The sequence below is a fragment of the Monodelphis domestica genome, chromosome 3 (assembly GCF_027887165.1).
Source record: "Monodelphis domestica isolate mMonDom1 chromosome 3, mMonDom1.pri, whole genome shotgun sequence".
Taxonomy (NCBI): Eukaryota; Metazoa; Chordata; class Mammalia; order Didelphimorphia; family Didelphidae; genus Monodelphis; species Monodelphis domestica.
In genome coordinates, this window is record NC_077229.1 from 124,389,210 (window position 1) to 124,409,434 (window position 20,225).

The 20,225-nt window shown below is 31.9% G+C and overlaps 1 protein-coding gene across 37 annotated transcripts in view; it reads right to left on the minus strand.

Moving 5' to 3' along the window:
* PHF20L1 (PHD finger protein 20 like 1) overlaps positions 1-20,225 on the minus strand; it is a 108,800-nt gene that overhangs the window by 36,012 nt on the left and 52,563 nt on the right. For 17 of the 37 annotated variants that reach the window (XM_007488355.3, XM_056823062.1, XM_056823048.1 and 14 more), the window contains 4 exons: positions 18,539-18,724; positions 18,129-18,332; positions 10,594-10,650; positions 8,814-8,921 (listed from right to left, as the gene is read on the minus strand). In XM_007488355.3, coding sequence (XP_007488417.2) covers positions 8,814-8,921; positions 10,594-10,650; positions 18,129-18,332; positions 18,539-18,724 — 555 coding nt within the window. The remainder of the gene's footprint in view (positions 1-8,813; positions 8,922-10,593; positions 10,651-18,128; positions 18,333-18,538; positions 18,725-20,225) is intronic. The other 20 variants (XM_056823064.1, XM_056823063.1, XM_056823058.1 and 17 more) reach the window with 5 other exon arrangements.

Sequence of the window (20,225 nt, forward strand, 5' to 3'; positions counted from 1 at the left end):
AGATAATCAGATAATACAACAATCAATTAATCAATCAAGAAATATTTACAGATTGCCCTCTAAGTACCAATTGGTGGTAGGTGCTGGGGATGCAAGTACAAAGAATGAAACAATTCCTATTAGCACTGTGATTTAAATTCATTAGTCAAGTATATGTAAAAATGTATATACAGCACAAATGTAAAGTTAATAAATACAGGTATACACATAAAGTAGTCAAATACAAAGTCATTTGGGAGAGATGACACTAGCAATTCAGGGTGTCAGGGAAAGACAAAAGATGATGCCTGAGCTGTATATGAAACACAGATGAAAATGAGATAAGGCTGAGGTAAGGAAGGAATGTTTCCAAGCATAGGGGACAGACAGTGCTATAAAGAGATTGGGGATAGGAAATGGAATGCTCTCTGAAGAACACAGAAAAGAACTGTTTGACTAGAGTGAAGAGTATCAGAAGGAGAAGTAATGTCCAGTGAGGTTGGAAAGATGGGCTTAAGCTTAAGTGGGGTTCAGAAGCTAAAGCAAAATTTATATTTTATTCTAAAAGCAATGGGAACCCACTAGAGGGTTTTGAATACATATGGTCAACACTTATTCTGGCACTTGTCAACAGTTAGGAGTCTTGTAAAAATCTAAGGAAGAAGTGATGAGGACCTGAACTAAGATGGCAGCTCTATGAATGTAGAGAAGAACTCATTTGAGTGAGAAACTGTCATTGTAAAAATGGCAAGATTTGGCAACTAACTGGATCCAAGGAGTGAGAGAGTATGAGCAACCAACTTAATGATAAGATTATGTACCTGGGACACTGGAAGGATGGTTGTATACTGACACAAACAAGGAAATTTGGAAGGAGGTATTTTGGGAGAAAGAATTAGATCAATTTTAGAAATACTGCATTTCAGCATTATCCAGTTTAAAATGTCTAATAGGTAACTGGTGATGAGGGGAGAAAATATAGAAATATAGATCAGGAAATGAACTGCATAAAGATAATAAACACATGGAAGTTTATGAGGCTCTCAAGAGAGAGAATATAGACATAAAAGAGAAGAACTTTAAGTACAGAACTTTAGGTAACACCCATAATTTGGAGGTATGATGTTTTTGATGAATTAGCAAAGGAGGCCTGGTCAGACAAGTAGAAAGAATAGCATTAAGAAAACCCAGAAAATAGACTACTCACAAGGCAATCAAAAGTGGCAAATGAAGCAGAGACAGAAAAGGATTAGAATTGAAAAAAGACAATCAGCTTTAACAATTAAGAGATCACTGGTTGGATTTACAACAAAGAAGGCTTCTGAACGGGAGGCAGACTTTCCAGTATATCTACTCAAGCATACCCTGAAATTCAGAACAGACTGAATATTTCAATATTTAAAAATAAACTAAAAAAAGTAACTTTTCCCACCCCAGTACTATATGAAAAGTACACTACATACAGTACTGGGGTGGAAAAAGTTACTTTTTTTAGGGTGTGTGTGTGTGGGGGGGGGGGAGGACCACAGCAGTGAGTGCCAGAGCAACCAAATATGAGATAGGCAGAGCCTATAAAGCTATTTCAAAAGGCTACAACAGTGGAGGGATCCCTTGAGAAAGCCCAAAGGTGGTCAGAAAGCACATGTGGGCAAACTTGAAAGTAACTACTGACTATGGAGGTATAAAACAGCATAGTGCTACAGTGTCTAGATGACAAAAATCCAGGCCAATGGACTCAGAAGTTCGTAACACTAAGCCCTTAAGACTCAAAACTCTGAACCTCAAAGATTCAGGGGGACCTAGAAAGGCCAGAGGAACCAAGAAAGGTAAATTTATTTTAACTGAAAGGAATTGTATGACACAGTATTAACATTCTAGGATAAAGAGATCAAACAAGTGTTGATCAATTAAAATTGAAAATTTTAATGCCTTCTCTTAAAAAGAAAAATAGAGGTCCTGGAGGTAGAATAGTTTTGTTCTGAGAATTTTAGAGAAACAATAACAAGTAAAAATAAAATATGTTTTTGAGATATAGAATAAGGAAGATTAATGCAATCATAAGGACAGTCATTGATTGTGTTAGTTAAGTCAGAAGGAAGGTCACTTGCTATCCTAGCTGTTCTTTTTGTTTCCTTGAGGAACATTTCTATTTCTACATTGCCTACAAAATAAAAATACAACCTGAAATAGATAATGTTAATTTTCTAATTCTGTAAACAGCCAGCAGGAATCCACTTCTATTTGAGTTTGACAATACTGCTGTAAACTATTTTTTTGCTTCTACCATTTTTTGCAGTATTAATTAGAAAGCACTGCTTATATTCTTTAAGCATTAAAACAACTGTATATGATAAAACTAAAGACCACATTTATATTTAATATCCATGATGCCACTGGCTGTTCTGTCTCTATTTGGCAAAATCCAGTGTTTCTAGGCTCCTTGTAGTGATTGAATCATGTTGTTTTAAACTCCCTTAGGAAACAGAGATAATCTGTGACAAGAAACTATTCTTTTATTGATTTAAAAATTTTCAGAATCCATAGTTTAAATAGGTCAGTTGGAGACTTTTAATGTCACATTGCATTCACACATTTTTATTATTCTAGCTATGTATTATTCAGAAAATGATAGTTGGTATGGATTGCTAGTCCAATCCATACATCCAATAATCAAATTGTTTATATATCTCATATAAATATACAAGTACTTCTGTCTGAGAAAGAAGCTTTAGAGTAACAACTAGATCCAAATTTTAATTAGAATAAAAAAAGGAACAGGAACTCACTAAATTTGAACAGTGAAGGGCTTTTAAGAATGCCAATCTTTGGGGGCAGCTGGGTAACTCAGTGGATTGAGAGCCAGGCCTAGAGATGGGAGGTCCTAGGTTCAGGTTCAAATCTGGTCTCAGACACTTACCAGCTGTGTAGCAAGTCACTTGATCCCCATTGCCTAGTCCTTACCATTTTTCTGCCTTGGAGCTAATACACAGTATTGACTCCAAGATGGAAGGTAAGGGTTTAAAAAAAAAAAAGAGAATGCCAATCTTCTCTGTAAACAAAGGTTCACATTTTTAAACCAATATATTTTCATGAGTTGGGTTAAAATTCTTTCCTTCTTACCTCCCCTTCAATCATTGTTTTTAATTTTTGTTTTAATCAGCCAAGATCCATCCTACTCCACACCCCAATTCTCACACCAAGTGAGAAAGGAGAAAAAACAAACAAATAATACAAACATATCTAGTCAAACAAAACAAATCCCCACAGTGGCCATTCCTCCCCTACCCCCCCCCCCCCCTCCCCAAATGCTCCAATCTGCATTCACAATGAGTCTAGCTAGAAATAAAGAGCATGACTTCATCATGAATCCTCTGGAATTGTGGTGGGTCATTGTATTGATCAGAGTTCCTTAGTCTTTTAAAGTTGTTTATCTTTACATATTATTAGCACCATATAATTATCCTCCTGGTTCTCTACACTTCACTTTACATCAATTCATACGTCTTCACATATTTCTCTAAAACTATAATCATTTCTTATAGCAGAATGGTATTACATCACATTCATATACCATAACTTGTTCAACTGTTTTCCAAATGATAGGCACCTCCCTCAGTTTCCAATTCTTTGTCTCCACAAAAACAGCTATTATAAATATTTTTGTGCTTATTGGTCCTCTTTCTCTGATGTCTTTGTATAAGTTTTGGTAGTGTTATTGTTGGATCAAAGTGCATCAGTTGGTTTTAATCTGCACCTCTGGAGGAAGTATTTTCATCAATAAGATTATAGTGAATATTAAATATGAAATAAGAATATAGTATTCATGTAAGGGGAGAATATTAACATATGAAACAATTTAAGAATACATCAATGCATCAAGGATCTATGATCTGGTCAAATATTCGTGATTTCAAGGATGTGGGAACTCCTTCAGGCAATGAAGACTGTGATGAAAATTGCAGTTATTCCTGAGGCCCAGCAAGGTTAAGTCATTTGATTCATGGTAACAGAGCCAATATAGGAAGCTTGGTGTTGTAATGGGCAAAGTATTGAATTTGGAGTTAGGAAAATATGAGTTATAATCCTGCCTCAGACACTTACTTACGTATAACCCTGAGTCACTTAACCTCTCTGCTTCAGTTTCTTTTCTTATAAAACAGAAAATAATAGTGCCTGCCTCACAGTGTTATTGATACGATTAAATGAGATAACATGTAAAGCACTTTGAAAACCTTAAAATGTTATATAAATGTTAGTTATTTTGAAGGCAGATAGGTAGCACAGGGAATAGTGTGGAATTTGGTGTTAGTAAGAAGAGAGCTCAAGTTCAGCCTCAGACACTTAATAACTGGATGGCCTGGGTAAGTCACTAAACATTTCTTTGACTTGGTTCCCTTGTCTTCAGAATGTGGATACCACCTCAAAGGGTTGTAGAAAGGATCAAATGATATAACATATAAAGTACTTTGCAAACCTTAAACTGTTCTATAAACATGAACTGTTATTATTTAAGTATTAGAGGAGAAATCTGAAGCCAAGTCTTTCTTATTCCAAATGTACTAGTCTATCTATTGTACTATGACGCATCTCCATGGTGATATAAAAAGAGTCAATTAATAGAAGGAAATGAGAAAATGGGAAAACAGAATCCTAGAATATATGTTTCTGTCTATCAATACGCTTCTTTAAGGATAAAAGAGGGAAATCTGAATATAAGGTATAGAGCAAAAAAATAAGCAAGAAATGGCCCTCTTATGAGATGCAAATTTACTTCACTAAGAGTATATTTTGAATTTATGTGTTGAAACAAGTCATAGCTATATCACAACTAAAGCCAAAAAGGAAGTGAGTCAGTTTATATCAATATCCAGCCAATTAATATTGTGTTCTTTCTTGGGAAAAAATCTGAAAACTATCAGACCAATTCTTCAATCTCATATGAATTTTTGAAAACCATCATAAGTGGTAACATATTATGGTACCACAAAATGAAAAAAAAATTGTAAATATCTTTATATAATATTTTCACTAAATTTGTACTCCAAATACTTATTTTGTTTTGGAAGAACTTCTCTCTGAGAATTTTCTATAGTTGTAGCAATGAAACACAAGCTTTGGAAAGTCCTACTAGACTAAAAAGTTTAGGTTTTTGAGGACCTGCCTAGCTAGTTCAAATGTGGCCTTAGACATTAACTAGAGATGAGACCCTGGGCAAGTCACTTAACTCTTTCCATTTGCCTTAATACACTGAAGAAGAAAATGGCTAATCACTACTCCAGTAACTCTGCATAGATAACTCCATGGAAAGTAATGGCATGCTAAGTTCCATGGAGTAACAAAGAGAGGATGGAACAACAACTAGCAGGCTGCACAAAAGTACCTCATCAGGAATTTGGTTAATAGGTATTATCTTTTGAAATAGTGAAGTAGAAAGTAAATACTTCTCTTTTATAACTTGTTGTATCTTAGGAATCAAAGTAGTTTTCCACTTTTGTGTGCTGGTAATATTTATTCAAATAAATTGCTTCATTAAAGATATTAAATAGGAGTTAATAAAGCAAAGGGAAAGCATATAATGCCGAATTCCTCCCCTGGAAAGAGCTTACACACCAGAAAAATATGGCTAATTTTACAATCTGTACATATGAAAGTAAGGTCCTTCTTTTATGTCTATTTATTATTTTACCAAATAAAGGACCTGAGACTATTGCAGAGATATCAGAAATGCTATGAAGAGAAGTGGGGACAATATCATAGCAACGCTAAGCGAAAAAAAGTTTTGAATTTTTCTTTACATATTTCAATCATTATCCAAATACCCTAAAGCATGACTACATCCCAAAATTCTGTCCTATTCTGGAGTTTCAAAGATTGGTTTCATGTTAATAATCCCCAAATCTCTACTGTTTAAGGTGTAGAAGAGCACTTCCAGTTACTGAGATATTTGCTAGCACCTCAAATTCAACATATTCAAAGTCAAACTCATCTTCTCTCAAACTCCTTATTTCCTGATTTTTTCTATTAATTAATGACATTATTTTTTCATTCAGCCTAGTTTGAAATCTTGACTCCTTTCTCTTACTTTATCCCACATTCAATTAGCTGCAAAGTCTTTGGATTTTCCTTCTACAAGTTTTTCTTGTATATGACTTCTACTTCCAGACTGATTTAGTTTCTTATTACCATTTGTTCTGTATTATTAAAATAGTCTTGAAACTTATTTATCTCTAGTCTGCAATCCATTTTATCTACAAATTCCACAGTAATGTTCCCAATTTATAGTTCTGATCACATTGCTTTCCCATCCAAAAAAAATACATCAATGGCAATTTATTCTCTAAATAAAGTTCAAATCTCTTGGTCTAACATGGTCTGGGTCCATTTTATTTCTCTATTCTCATTCTACTCTTCTTTAAGAACCTGCCATTTGGACCAAAATGAATTATTCAACATTCCCTAAAATTGACCTCCTTTTCTTATCCCTGTGCTCTTATACATGCTATACTTCAAGCCTGGATTCATTCACATTTCCTCCTTTCTCCACTCAGTTCTACCTACTGAAATTTCTATCCCCTTCAAAGGTAAGCTCAGTCAATACAAGTTATTAATAAGAATTTGCTATATATAAGATACTACCACTTACTGCCTGTTGTTAGTACTAATAATAGTAATGACACACTACTTCACAAACCTATGAAATGATCACAGAGTATCCTTTTCTACCCATCCCACCCCCCAGAATGAAAATAATGTCATCTTCCTTGGATGTTTCACAGCATTCAATGTCTATCCTGTGCACTTTTTATATTCTATTATCTATTAAATTACTTGGATTACTTCCTTATCATCTTTATTTGACTGGTTTTTTCTTTGAGGGAATAAACTATATCTTTTCATCTTAAAATCTTGGTATCCAGCACAGGTATCTCATAAATAGTAGGTGATTTGTACTATTTGCTAAAACCGTCAGATTATTAGGAACTTCATGTTTAAAAATATTTAAATTAATATTTACTTTGAAATTTTAAAATGTTATTTTAAAGTTTCATTTCAAGATTACTCTTATACATTTATTATCTGGGAAGATCACTTCTCAGGTTACGAATTGAAGAAAAGAATGGGTAATGGATCAGAACTGCCTCAGTTTAATAATTACAAAGGCTCTTAGTAGTAACACAAAATACAATTTGAACACTTAGAATATTTATAAAAAGTATGTCCATATATTTTATATTTATTGTTAGTACCTTGTTAAAGAACTCAGAAATTCATTTATGGTTGTTTTCAAAAGAAGTGTTATGTATATAAAGGTGTTATTTTTTGTCACTTAATAGAAAGGGGTGACCCAAAATTGTTCACAATTCTTTAGCTTAAGTTCCTTTCTATGAGCAGGTCAATAATATCAGTACTCATCTCCTTTCTTCTATGTCAACACCAGGCTCTCTCTAAGGGACATCCTATCCTGAGTAATACACTAAACAAATGTGGGCAACTACCACAAACAAAACAGTATGGGAGATACAAAAATAAATGTAACCATCTCTCTTCTATCCTCAAAAATATTACAATCTGCTAAGGGTAATAAGTCATGTACCCAAATAATCACAGTAATAAGAGAGTATCCTGAATATCAAAGACAGAGGGCTATAAGGGTTCAGAGAAAGAAATCACTTCTAATGCATTGAGAGATCAAAGAACTATTCCTAGAGCATTTGAAGGGACTTTGAAGTATGCTGAGGATTACAAAAAACATCAATTACTATGATCATATTATTTACAAATGGTCTTTGGTAATTTGTTCTTACCAAATTTCTATCATTTTCCACTTCTTTAAAGCATTACAATTTAAGAAAGCATTTTTCCAAACTAATTTGGCATCAGAACACTTTTGGGCTCGAAATATATGGACAAAATCCATAAAAGGGTATTGTAGGCTACTTGGGGAGACTGCCCTTGGTCAAACAGCCATGGAAATTTTGAAGGGAACAGAAAAATATCAAGCCTATATTCAAAATGAGAAAATTGATATGTAATACAATACCTCTACACTTGCATATTTAAAATTTTAGAAAGTAAAATGTTATCAGAACTGAAAATTTCTCACAGAACTTCTACTGACACTAAATCCCACCAAGTTTCCATGGAATGCGTATTTTTAAATGCTAGTAGATATTTCATGCTTTCTTGGGAACATTGGAAAATAAGTTGTTTGGCAATTAGCTGATAGAGTATGTCCAAATTGACTTCTTTCTGCTGGGGAAACATGTCTAAGTAAAGCCTCCATAACCCTATATTTGTTTAAGAATAACTACAACAGGGATACTCAGACCATGCATTTAAGCTCCAACCACTTTTTGTATAAGCAACTTGAACAACCTGAAGAACTTCAAAAATCTCATTTCTACTATTATATTAGAATCTAAATAGTGTAAAGTAGTTGTGTGAATTTTAATTATTGATTAATCTAACAGTTTCTCCAATGTGTCATTGACCTAGAGCCTTTAAAAGATAATGAAAGGATTAGAAAAAAGAAGCAACACAGGAAGAATGTAGCCACCTCAGAGAGAATGCAGCCACCTCAAAGGGCTCCTTTCCAGTCAGTCTCCTTGAAGGTATTCTTCTTTGGATGTTTGGGAGCCCTCGATAGAGAAAGGACCAAGAGAAATTTCCAAATGATTTTAAAGAGGCTGTAGGTGAGATGACTGATTTTTAAATGAGTTAAATAAATGAAAATATATGTATCAGATGTTTATCTTTTTAACAAGATGGGAATTCTAAAATGTGATACATGAGTAAATTACTAGATTTTTTTATGCCCATTTTATATAACTTACCATGCTGTTTGGATTTCTTTTTTTTCTTTTTCTTCTTCTTTTGTTTTGGCCTGAAATGATCCTTATCTCTTTTCTCCTTTCTCTCTTTATCCTTTTCTTTCTTCTTACCTGAATGATATAATAGAACATTTTAATAGTCATTATCAGTCCCAGAATTTTTCCTTTTATGATTAACCTAAATGTAGCATATATATGAGTTTAAATCAGCTATTCCAGTCACCTGCCCAAAGAAGAATTAAATTAATATGTTGGTGCCATAAGTCTAGACTTCTTAACTAACTTATTGAAAAATAAGAGGGGATGTTCATTAGCAGTACTGAGAATTACCAACTCTTAAAACCATTAAGTCAACAAAGATACTAGTGTAAATCTTTAAAAGAATAATGACTTGATATCACAATAAATTAAGATTCCCAATTTAAGAGAACATATTAAGTAGGCTCCATATTTCTAAATTTATTTTTTAATTAGAAAATTCTCAAAAAGATATTCTTTGAAAACCCAACAATGTATCAACACAAAAAGTATGCATTTCTCTTTTTAAGAAAAACAAAATTAGGTCACTTTCTAGACAATCTTTGAATATTTTCTAGTGGGTGTACAAATAGAACATGGGAAAAATTTACATTCCCCTTGAAGGTCTTTCACAGAAAATTAACAGGATTCTTCTAATGCAATATACTAAATCTAACTGATAATTCCATGAGAATGCTAAAAGAGAAAGATGATGTTCTGGTAAGATTCTGCTCAGTTTTTCTACACTAAAGCTATTTTTGAAATTTGCAACTGAGAATTCACTAGTTTTTAGTTTATATTTAAGTTCAACACAGCCACCAACCTTCAGTTATTCAGGTTACCTAATTTGCATTTTATTTAGTTGTCTTCTCATTTCATATTTGATTCCCTGCTTTTGGCTTACTGTATTATTTCTACTACAAGACAAAAAAAAAGGTAGAAAAAGATGGTAGATCTCAAAGCAGTTAACTCTTATCTGAAAAAGTTTAGTGTAGGCAAATGCTGGAGGAAGTGGCTAAAATGGGATTTTGGAAATATCTATGGATCTCATTACTTATACTCTTTCAGGCACCTGAAATTCCAATGTTAAGATAGCCACTATCTTTCATAGTTCACAATCATAGTTAAACCTGAAAATGATTGTGTTTTATCAATTGTCTGCAGAAAAAAAGCTTTAGATTTGTTATTTAATAAGTACCTATACAATATTTATTTAAAAACAAATATTTGGAGTAGAAGTTATTCTTTTTCTCTAAATTTAAATCTCTAAATCTAAATCTAAAGCTACTTGCTTTCCCCTCTAATTTCATTTTTCTTTTCATCTCTATGCATATCGTTAGAAATAAAAGCTAAAGTATATCTTATTATTTCTCTTAGCTCCCTACCTTAACTATTTCTAATACTTCATGGAGAGTATCAAAATGCCATTTTATTACTTCAAATGTCCTTGAAAAATGAACAGGTTAGTTAAGTATAAGAGGTAGGACATGGAGCCGATTCATATTGAGAAACTGCATGATTAGTTGATACTGCCTTTTCTAAATTATTCTATCATATCTACTCATTTCCAATGATGGAGGCCCATATCAAGATAGATAAAATTCCCCATCCCCACTCTTTAAACTTTTTTTCTCTTTAAAAAATACTAAAATATATGAGAACTTACACCTAAAAGAGCATAACAGGTAAAAAGTAAGGGGCAGGCTATGCTCTCCCTTTCTCTCAAGCTTTAGCCTTTTGCTTAAATATTATTTTCTGTTCATACCAAATGTCGTTGAACTTTTCTCTTCCAATTTCACTTTTTTTTCTGTTTTCAATACTCCTGTGGGTTTGGGGTGGGGGGAAAAACAACACACAAGTTTAGAGGGACAGAATGATGTAAGAATTCTTTCTTTGCAATGTTTCACAGTACTATCAACAGAGAACTTTTAAAAAGTGCTACCTTATTTTACTGGCATAAGCACTAACAACAAATATCTTTTCAGTTTACTCAAAAACAAATATGGGTGTGCTTTAAAAATTATAGAATTATTAAGCTTTACCAAAAGGATTCATCATAGAATTCCTTTAAACAGAAAATTCCTCTACCAAATTTAAAATTGTTCAATTTAGTGGCATGATTACATACAGAGATGCTCTTAGGGATTGAAAGAAAGAGACAGAGGGAGAAAGGTAAGGAAGGAGGGAGGAAGAGAAGGAATGAAGGAAGGAAGGAAAGGAGAGAATAAAGGAGAGAAAAGGAAAGAAAGGAAGGAGAGAGGAGAGACAAGAGACAGAGAGAGACAGAGACACAGAGACAGAGAAAGAGAAAGAAAAAGAGAGAACGCACAAGTAAGCACTGAGACATTCATTGTCCTTAGGAATTTGGTTTGGGAAATGTAAGATACTTAATTTATTATTTAATGTTTAAGTATGAAATGCATATTGCCTTTTATAACAGATTGAGTATGGGTGCTCAGATCATCCAAAATAAGTATTAACTTTAATATATTAATAATTAAATGTACATATTTTTTAAAATCCATTCCAAAACTAAATGAAAATTTAGTCTATAAACACCAAAAACAAATCTGAATTTTCAATCAAAAATGAATTTTCAGTCTCTTAATATGAATGTTCCACTATGTGCCAATTTTTCTTAAGATAGAACTATTCGACAAATAAACTATTTCTGCATTACTTCTCAGATGTAAAAACTGTTAAAACTATTACTGGGGCCTAAAGAGATGAAGTGACTTGCTCAATATCACAAAGCAAAGTAATGGCATAGGGAAGAGGTCTCTCAAACCCCAGTTCAATGGTGATCTTTGAAATCAATTTACACTACCTCTTTAAAAAAATACAAACAACAACAAAAAATTCACTTTCGTGTGCTAAAATTACTATTATTCTTGAATCCTGAGCTTTAATTAATTTCAAATATATTTTGGTCACATTTAAGGGAAAATATTGAATAACTAGAGGCAGCCATAGCATAGTGAACACAGCATAACTTAGAACTAGGAAGAACTGGTTTTAAATCCAAGTTATTACATAGCTCCTCAGTCGCCCCCAGGCAACTTCCTTATAACATGAGTTTGAACAGATGCAGATTTGCATTGACAGAGCAGTTTCTTTACTAAGTGTTACCACTGAAATCTGAAAACAAATGCTATTTCTTCCAACTCTCCCCCCAAAAGAAATTGAACCTCAATTACTTAAAACACATTTAACTATGTGTCATAATTTATATTATGATATTTTTGGTAGTAATAAACAGCCCAAATCTAAAATATATTTTTAAAAATTATTACATGTTGAGATGAATAACTTTATCAATATGCATTCAGAGCTGCAAAGAAAAGTAATTATATTTAGAGCCCTAAAAGAGAATTTAAAGATCTCATCAGACTCTCACTTTTCTGCAGTACAGAAAAATCAAATTTGCCCAGTCATACAAGTAGTGAGCATCAAAGGCAGAATTTGAATCCAGCTTCTCTCAAGATCCCTCATTTACATAAGCTCAGTACTCACTTCATACAACAGCTTAGAAATCTTGCTGAGATTGAACCCAGAATTTTTTGTATATAAGACAGATGTATATAAGATAAATATGTCTAAAGATATATTATTTTTAAAAACTCATGATTTAAAAGCAATAGGTATACAATTTCACATATTTAGAAAGCATAAAAGATGATATTTCTTTTATCTTACCTTGAACCTCATTAGCTATGCTAAAAATAGAAATCCACAGGTAACACAAAAACATAATAGCACCAAATTAATTGTCCAAAAATGGTTAAGAATTTAAGGGGAAATGACTTCAGGTAATCTAATCTCTGGGAAAAATATACAGGAGAAATCCAAGCAAAGATAAATTATCGGTCAAGACTCCCTACTAAGATGAGAAGGTAACAGAAACAAAATGCTGCAGCCTCTGACTCTCCCTTCCATTTCCTAAGGTTTACTTCAGTACCTCAAGGATACAGGACTTCCTTCATGTGGGGGCTCACTCCACTGACACTGGTAACAGCGCCTTTGTAGCTTATGTTATCTATAAGAGCTGCTGTAGTCAAAAATTTCAATAACCTGTAGATATCCTGGTGATTGAATACTTGAACTTAATTAGCAATCTTTAGCCCATCATTATAATATAAATATTTAGAACTTATTTTGAAGAGTCTATGGATATTAAATATAAAAAAGGTAAAGATTAAAATGTTACTTTACCAATCTTTTTTTAACTTTAAACTGCCTTTTCGAAACTTGAGACTATAAGATTCCTTGTTGTTTAGTACAACCACATTCATAGGCAGAATTTAATATTATTGGTTACTTTTTGTTTTCATAGTCATCGTTGCTAAAATTTATTCATCACTTATTATATGCCAGATACTGTGCTGGCATAATAGCGTAAAGTTTAAGTTGGTGTTATACTTTTGGATAAGCCAGTACTTGGTTAAATTTCTTTATTTGGCCTAGGATAACTTTATGAGAAAATGTTCTGTCTTATGAGATGCTTTGAATAGCAGAAAACTTGGTAATTTAAGTCCACATCAATTGAGGAGATTACAGGGTGGCAGGACAGATTCTGATTTTTTTCTTTTGTTATTTAACAAGGTTAATAAAATTAAGTTCTATGAAGTTTCCTGATTTAGTAAAAAGAAACTTAACATTAAGGAATAAAAGGAAAGAAATATGTACTTTAAATCTCTGTGCCAATCACTTTACAACTGTTATCTTATTTAAGCCTCAAGCAACACCTCTGAAAGTCAGGTACTATTCTCACCATTTTTGCAGTTGAGTAAACTTGGGCAAGCAGTTTGCATGATATGCCATTTGAGACTGGATTTGAACTTGGGTCTTGCTGATTCCAGGTCCAGCATTCTATGCACTATGTCATCTAGCTGTCTCTGCTTCTTTAAAAACAATGCTTTACTTAAAGCCCTGAAATCTTTAATATCAGATACATAGTAGCCTATCTAGGCTGTAAGAACAATTTCTCCCTCCAAAATCTTTAGTGCTGCACTACTCTGTTTTTGGTTCTGGAAGGGCTAAAATTCACAGGTTTCATTAAATTATCGGTCTCTCTCTTTAGGGAGTTTCACTGAGAAGATTCCCAAGGCATAAATTAATTAAAACAATGACTTTATGATTTTGGTCACCAAACATTTAGAGGGATCATCAATTCATTAGAAATGAAAAATACCTCAAAGTAGCTGAACATTTTTAATCTATCAATATCCTATGACCTCATAAATTTCCTACTCAGAGATTTAAAATAGTCTTATAAAAGAAAATGAGTCTACATTTCCTTATCAACTGCAATATTCTGAAACTGAATAAAGATAAATAGTTTCTGACATTTCAATAACAATTTCTATTTGAAATAAAGGAATAAAGACCTGAAAAGAAATTATTCCTAGAAAGAAATATTCTATGATTTTATGATATGAAAAACAAAAGCTTTTCAAACAAGGTTATTAATTTTATCTTTACAATGGTTACTAATAATAGATGGCTATTTCCAACAGGATTATTTGAAATTTTTAAATATTAATTTCACTAATATAATTTTAAAAGTTTTTCTCAGGAAAAAATTTTCAGGTTTGAACCAAAGTATATAGCTGATGGATAATTAATCAATCATCTACTTTCTAATATCCAACAGTGAAAGAAGCATATATTACTGTATCCATTTTGTAAGTACAAAAGGAAACAAGTTAAGTGATGTATAAGGTCACAAAGTTAGTAAAAGAGTTATAAGTAATATTAGGAGACATGCCTATTTCAAGATCTGTATTAATTCACGAAGAACTCAAGAAGTGAGTTAGAAACCCATGAAAACTGGTTACAGAAGAACACATAAAAATGACCTTTATGTAGTAGTAAGATTATAACAAAGTGCTTTACATGCATTATCTCACTTTGATCCTCACAATAACCTTGTTAATCCCATTTCAGAGAAATCCATAGATTAAAATTTCACCCAATTTTAGTGACTGCCTTTTCCACAATGGGCCAAAAGACCATATGCCAAACCTTACTTAGCCATTTTGCCACAAAAGGAAATTAGGTGAGAAAAGTGGGTGGACCAGTACATATCCAACACCACTACTAAAAAAAAAAATTCCAAAGAAGTATCTACAAAAGGATTTCACTTTTTTTTTTATCTATATTATTATAGAAAGATATACCTAAATAGGAGACAAATGAGGGGGAAACAATAAAGTTATAATCAATAACAAAATGAGGTGTAACATAAGACTTTAACAGTTAAGAAAAAAGTATCCTCCTTTTAGAGAAGAAATGTTTTCAAATGATTCTTAAACCAGAAATGTTATAAAACTTTTATTTTTATATTTTTAATTGATTGAGAAAGTATCCCATATATTTAATTTTGAGATTTTAGACAGTATTCTAGGATATCAAGCTCAAACTAGTTTTAGTTTAGTCATATTATTGGTATTTGTAAGGACATAATTTGAAAACAATTAAACTTTATGTTTACTTTTCTAGGACTTGACTTGGTATTTTGAAATGGCAGCTAGGCTGATATCCAGATAATAAGTAATTCTAACACGCTTACATTAAAAAAAAAAGAGGAGTAGGGGAGAATGGTGAATCATAGGCAATAAATTTAAGATTTATAATTAATAATATGAATATACTACTGAGCAAAAGTTAACAGATACAATCACATTACCTATTTATGTATAGCTTTATTATTTGTTTTATTACAATATAAGGTTCTTTGAGAAGAAGGTAGAAAGTAATAGATAAAGCCTTAGAATCAGGTCAGCCTAGGATCAAGCCTTGGCTCTGACACCCTAGGCAAGTATTTAAGCTTTTAGTGTTATAGATGGGCTTCTCCATTGCAGGAAAATCTCCATTTTTGGGAGATCTCATGAACTGATCAGTCTGAGTTGAAAAAGAAAAAAAGTTATTAAGTAAAAATATATCCTAAAAGGGTTTTTGTTGATATTTATACTCTAAGGCAAATTATAATTTTATTGCATTTAGAATAGTAAATGCTAGTAAATTAAAAATGTAATCCTAGGAGAGACATCAGAGCCCATTTAGTTCAACTGTGCCATTTTACATATTAGAAAATTAAAGCTGAGGGAAGTTAAATGACTAGGTAGAATATATCTGGATGGGATCTGAACATAGGTCTTATGGCTTGAAGCCAGTACTATATCTATACCACACTCCTTCCAAGTAGGAAGTCTTCAAAATTTTAATATATTTTATGAATTTAAGAAACTTCCCAACATTTTTTAAGTAGGGAAGGAACAGAGTATTATTTAATACCACATAAGAAAAGATGCAATGGTAATTTAATGTATAATTAACTTCAACTTTTACAGATTAAAGTGAAATTTAAGTAAATTTAAGGTTAACAGTATGTTAAAACTGATTTCAAATTAACAAAAGAGATATTGAGGGAATTAGATAAGATGTCCTTTATAATGTCTATTTTTTTTTTCTTTAAACCTTACCTTCTAAGACAGAAGAGTTGTAAAGACTGGGAAATGGGGGTTAAGTGACTTGCCCAGAGTCGCTCAGTTAGGAAACATCTGAGGTCAGTTTTAAATGTAGGACTTCCTGTCTCTAAGACTGGTTCTTAGTCTATGGAGCTACCTAATTGCCCTCAATGTCTATTATAATTAAAAATGATTATCAGGAAATGACTTTATGATATTTCTTTTCAGTTTTTATAGCCAATAGATAAAGGAAAAATTCAGATATATGCTTTCTCTAAGACAGATAATAGAGTGAATAATTTTAGAGAATTTATTTTGTTAAAGTTCCCTCAAATACTCATGTCTAAAAACCAAGAAACTACCTTTTAATTTGTTATTGAATTGACTGAAAAAAGTCAGAAATTGGCTATCCAATTTCAAACTAATCCTTTATTGGCATTACACTACTTTAACCTGATTTAATTGATTTATGAAATTTAGCAGATGAAATTACTTTGAGTAATAAGAGTTCCACAAAATTTCAAACCATGGTTAATACTAATATATAAAGAAATAGTGAATAATATCTGATAAGACTTTAAAAATATAAAAAACTTTTAAAATAACTCATGATTTTAAATTAGACTAAGTATTATTATTATATGATAAACCAAAAAGAATAATCTTTGATTGATTTTATATCCCCAAATTATTAAGACAACTACATTTAAGATTTAAATTTTCATGACCTTGATAAAGGTAAAAAATGTTTTAAAAAATATAGCTGATCATTCTAAATCCATATTATGTACACTTGAACCAATTCTTCTTAAAAGCTCACCTATACTAAAAAATGCTTTTCATGATTTAAATTCCTAAAAATTAAAATATTAATTCTCCTGATTTAAAATAAATTTAAAAAATACTTTTCTAATTTATGACTGATTTAGAGACCAATTATCTAATCTTTATTATGGAATAAACTTCAAAATATTTTTGTTAAAAAAAAAAACCTAATCATCCTGGGATAAAAGGAAAGGAAGAGAAGCCTCAATGGGCAGCATGATTTGAATTATTGATATTTCACTTAAACTTGAGTTTAGCCCTCATTGATTTACTTAAATTTGAAATTCTCAATAATTGATTTACATCTTCCATCTAAAGTTTCAACTCCTTTACAAACAAGGATTAGCTTTATTTAATAGGAACACAAAGCAGACATGAAATAGATTGTTATAGAAAGTAAGGCTCATGCTCAGGAATGTCAAGTTTAGACAGTAAAGAAGCCTTACAAAAAACAATTTTTAAGAGACAGAGGGACCCTATCTCCCCTCAAAAAATAACTTTTAAGTTTTACATAAATATAACTACATAATGAATTGTTTTATAAAATGAACTGATTTTGGGGAGGGGGGATAAATGACTTGCATTTGCCCCTGAAATAAGGAACACAGATAAAAATATTTTAAATCAAATGTTTACTTGTCTCAAAATTGTTAAAAATTATGTAATAAAACGCATCATTCTTCTGACAACAAGAAAAACAATAATGGAAGCTGCATTGATGACTTATTTTTAAATTCATAGTTGCTACATCTTCCAATATGGTTTACTATGGGCAGAAGTTATGGCATTTGGAAACTGGCCACGTGGAAATTACTTGAAGGATAAATGAAAATCCAGAAAGACCCCAGAAAATTGAAGGGGGAGAGGGGAAGTGGGAGAGATCCCATATGTTATTCCACAAATACAAACCTATTAGTATTTTAAAGTCAACAATTCTAAACTGATAATGCAGTTTTCTATACCCTATAGCTATAAACCTAACTATTTATAAACTGAATCTTTTTACCTGACACTGTTGAAGCTACTCTTCCATCAGTTACTGCTTTGGAAGAATGATATGAAATCATCTGTATATCTTCCTTTTCTGTACTGGGGTACTCATTAAAAGAGGATTCTGTGGTTACGGGTGCTGTAACCTCCGAACTACGGCTTAAGTCAAGAGGGAGAGAGGGTCCAAGCTTCTCAAGTGACACATGAGCAACATCAGGTACTACATAAAAGAAAGAATGTAATAAAATATTAATAGAGAAAAACCAATCCAATGAATATCAATTTGGATTAAAGTGTTACACAAGTAAGTGTTTGAGTCCAAAAGATGTCAGTAGAAAAAAGCAGAAATGTCTTAGTTTTCAACTCTTTATGATTCAGATTTTTTTCTTTGTTTTCTGCGTTCTATATTAAATTAGAATACATTACCCTCAGGTACTGATGGCTCTTGATTTTGAGAACTGATGGAGAACACTTTTCCATCAGTGATTGGAGAGGGAGAAGAAACCTTTTCTACAGAATCATCAGGCAACGGCAAAGTGGCTAAACGTTGTGATCTTCTTCTCCGCTCACTATGTTTGGAAGGTCTAGGGGGATTCACAGGTTGTGATGGACCTAAAAAAAGATCTTTCAATGTTCATGAAGCAGAGATATGCCAGGCTCATCTTATATTATTTTAGTGACTAAAGAAGGGATATGCTTGAAAAGTATGCTCAAATTTTATCTGATGTTCCAAAAGCCATGGGAATTGGAACCCTCAAAATGAGAATTATTAAAGGGTAAAATTTGAACCTTCATTGGCAAAAAGTAAAGTATCAAGTACTCATTTCTAAAATGTAGTATTATCAAGAGTTTAAACCATTGGGGGGTTGTCTATTTTGAGTAATATGAATACACTGACTTGAGTGTATCTTCTTTATTCACAAAGAAGATTAATATAGTTAACTCAGTAACAGGAGTTACCTGAGTGAATATCTGTATTCCTCACTTTGGGGAGAACAGTTCCTTTTTATTAGATTTTTTTTAAAAATATGCAATATGACAAAAGGAATATTATTTATCATTTCTGGTTAAGAAAAGTAATTATAAGATACTAAAATACTGTGTGCTTTCCTTTAGTTATCTATACTTTCACTTTTTACATTAATTTTTGTGACCATTTGGGGTATGATTTATTTAAAAATAACAAAGTACAATTGATTAAGCATCTATTCAAGGTACAAGGTATATAAATATATACCAGCTTTCATATGTTTTGCAAATGTGATTTGGTAATCTCTGCAACTTTCCTATTCAAGAATAATACAATTTTAATAAAAATTTCTTTATTCCCTTTATCTTACACTGGCTCTTTTGGGTGTATAAACAGGTTTGTCTATTTAGAAAAGATAGGATCATATAAACTTATAATATTAATAGTGTGGGTTATAAGGAAGGTGTAAAAGATGTTTAAAATGTTGGAGCTATGGTTGCTTTAAAAGTACTCTCTCACACTCCAACAATGCCCCACCACAAATTCAAATTTAAAAAACATTATTTATTAGGTACCTACTATATGCAAGGCATTGTACAACGCATAGTGCATCATGGTAATCAATTTATAAATCAAAATGCAGATATAAAATTAAATTACTACAATATTATGTAGTTAGAAGTCCAAGATATGAATAATCCTCAAAAGAAAAATACTTACCAATGTTATGTGACATTGTAGTGGATACTGGTGATATTGTTTTTATGAGAAATGTCACAAAATGAAGAATATGTAGAAAACAGTTGAATTCGTGGCCCATTCTCATCCCCCCCCCTCTCTTTCTACCCATTCACCCTCCAAAAAAAAAAGTCACTGACCCAATGTGTCTTTTTTTTTTAAATCACATATTAAGTTTTTAAATACCCCTTTATAAAACTAGATGGCAACTGTGAATGGAAGAAAAGATAAACATCTGTTTAAAACAGTAGACCTCTTAAAACCTAAATTTTACAATTATGAGATATGTAAGACATGGGGTATTCAAAAGAGACATGTCATTTTCATTTAGTAATTATGATTACTAATCAGTCTGTGAGCAAAAGTCAAAAATATTTTTCATAGTGTTGTTCAGGTAGCATTATA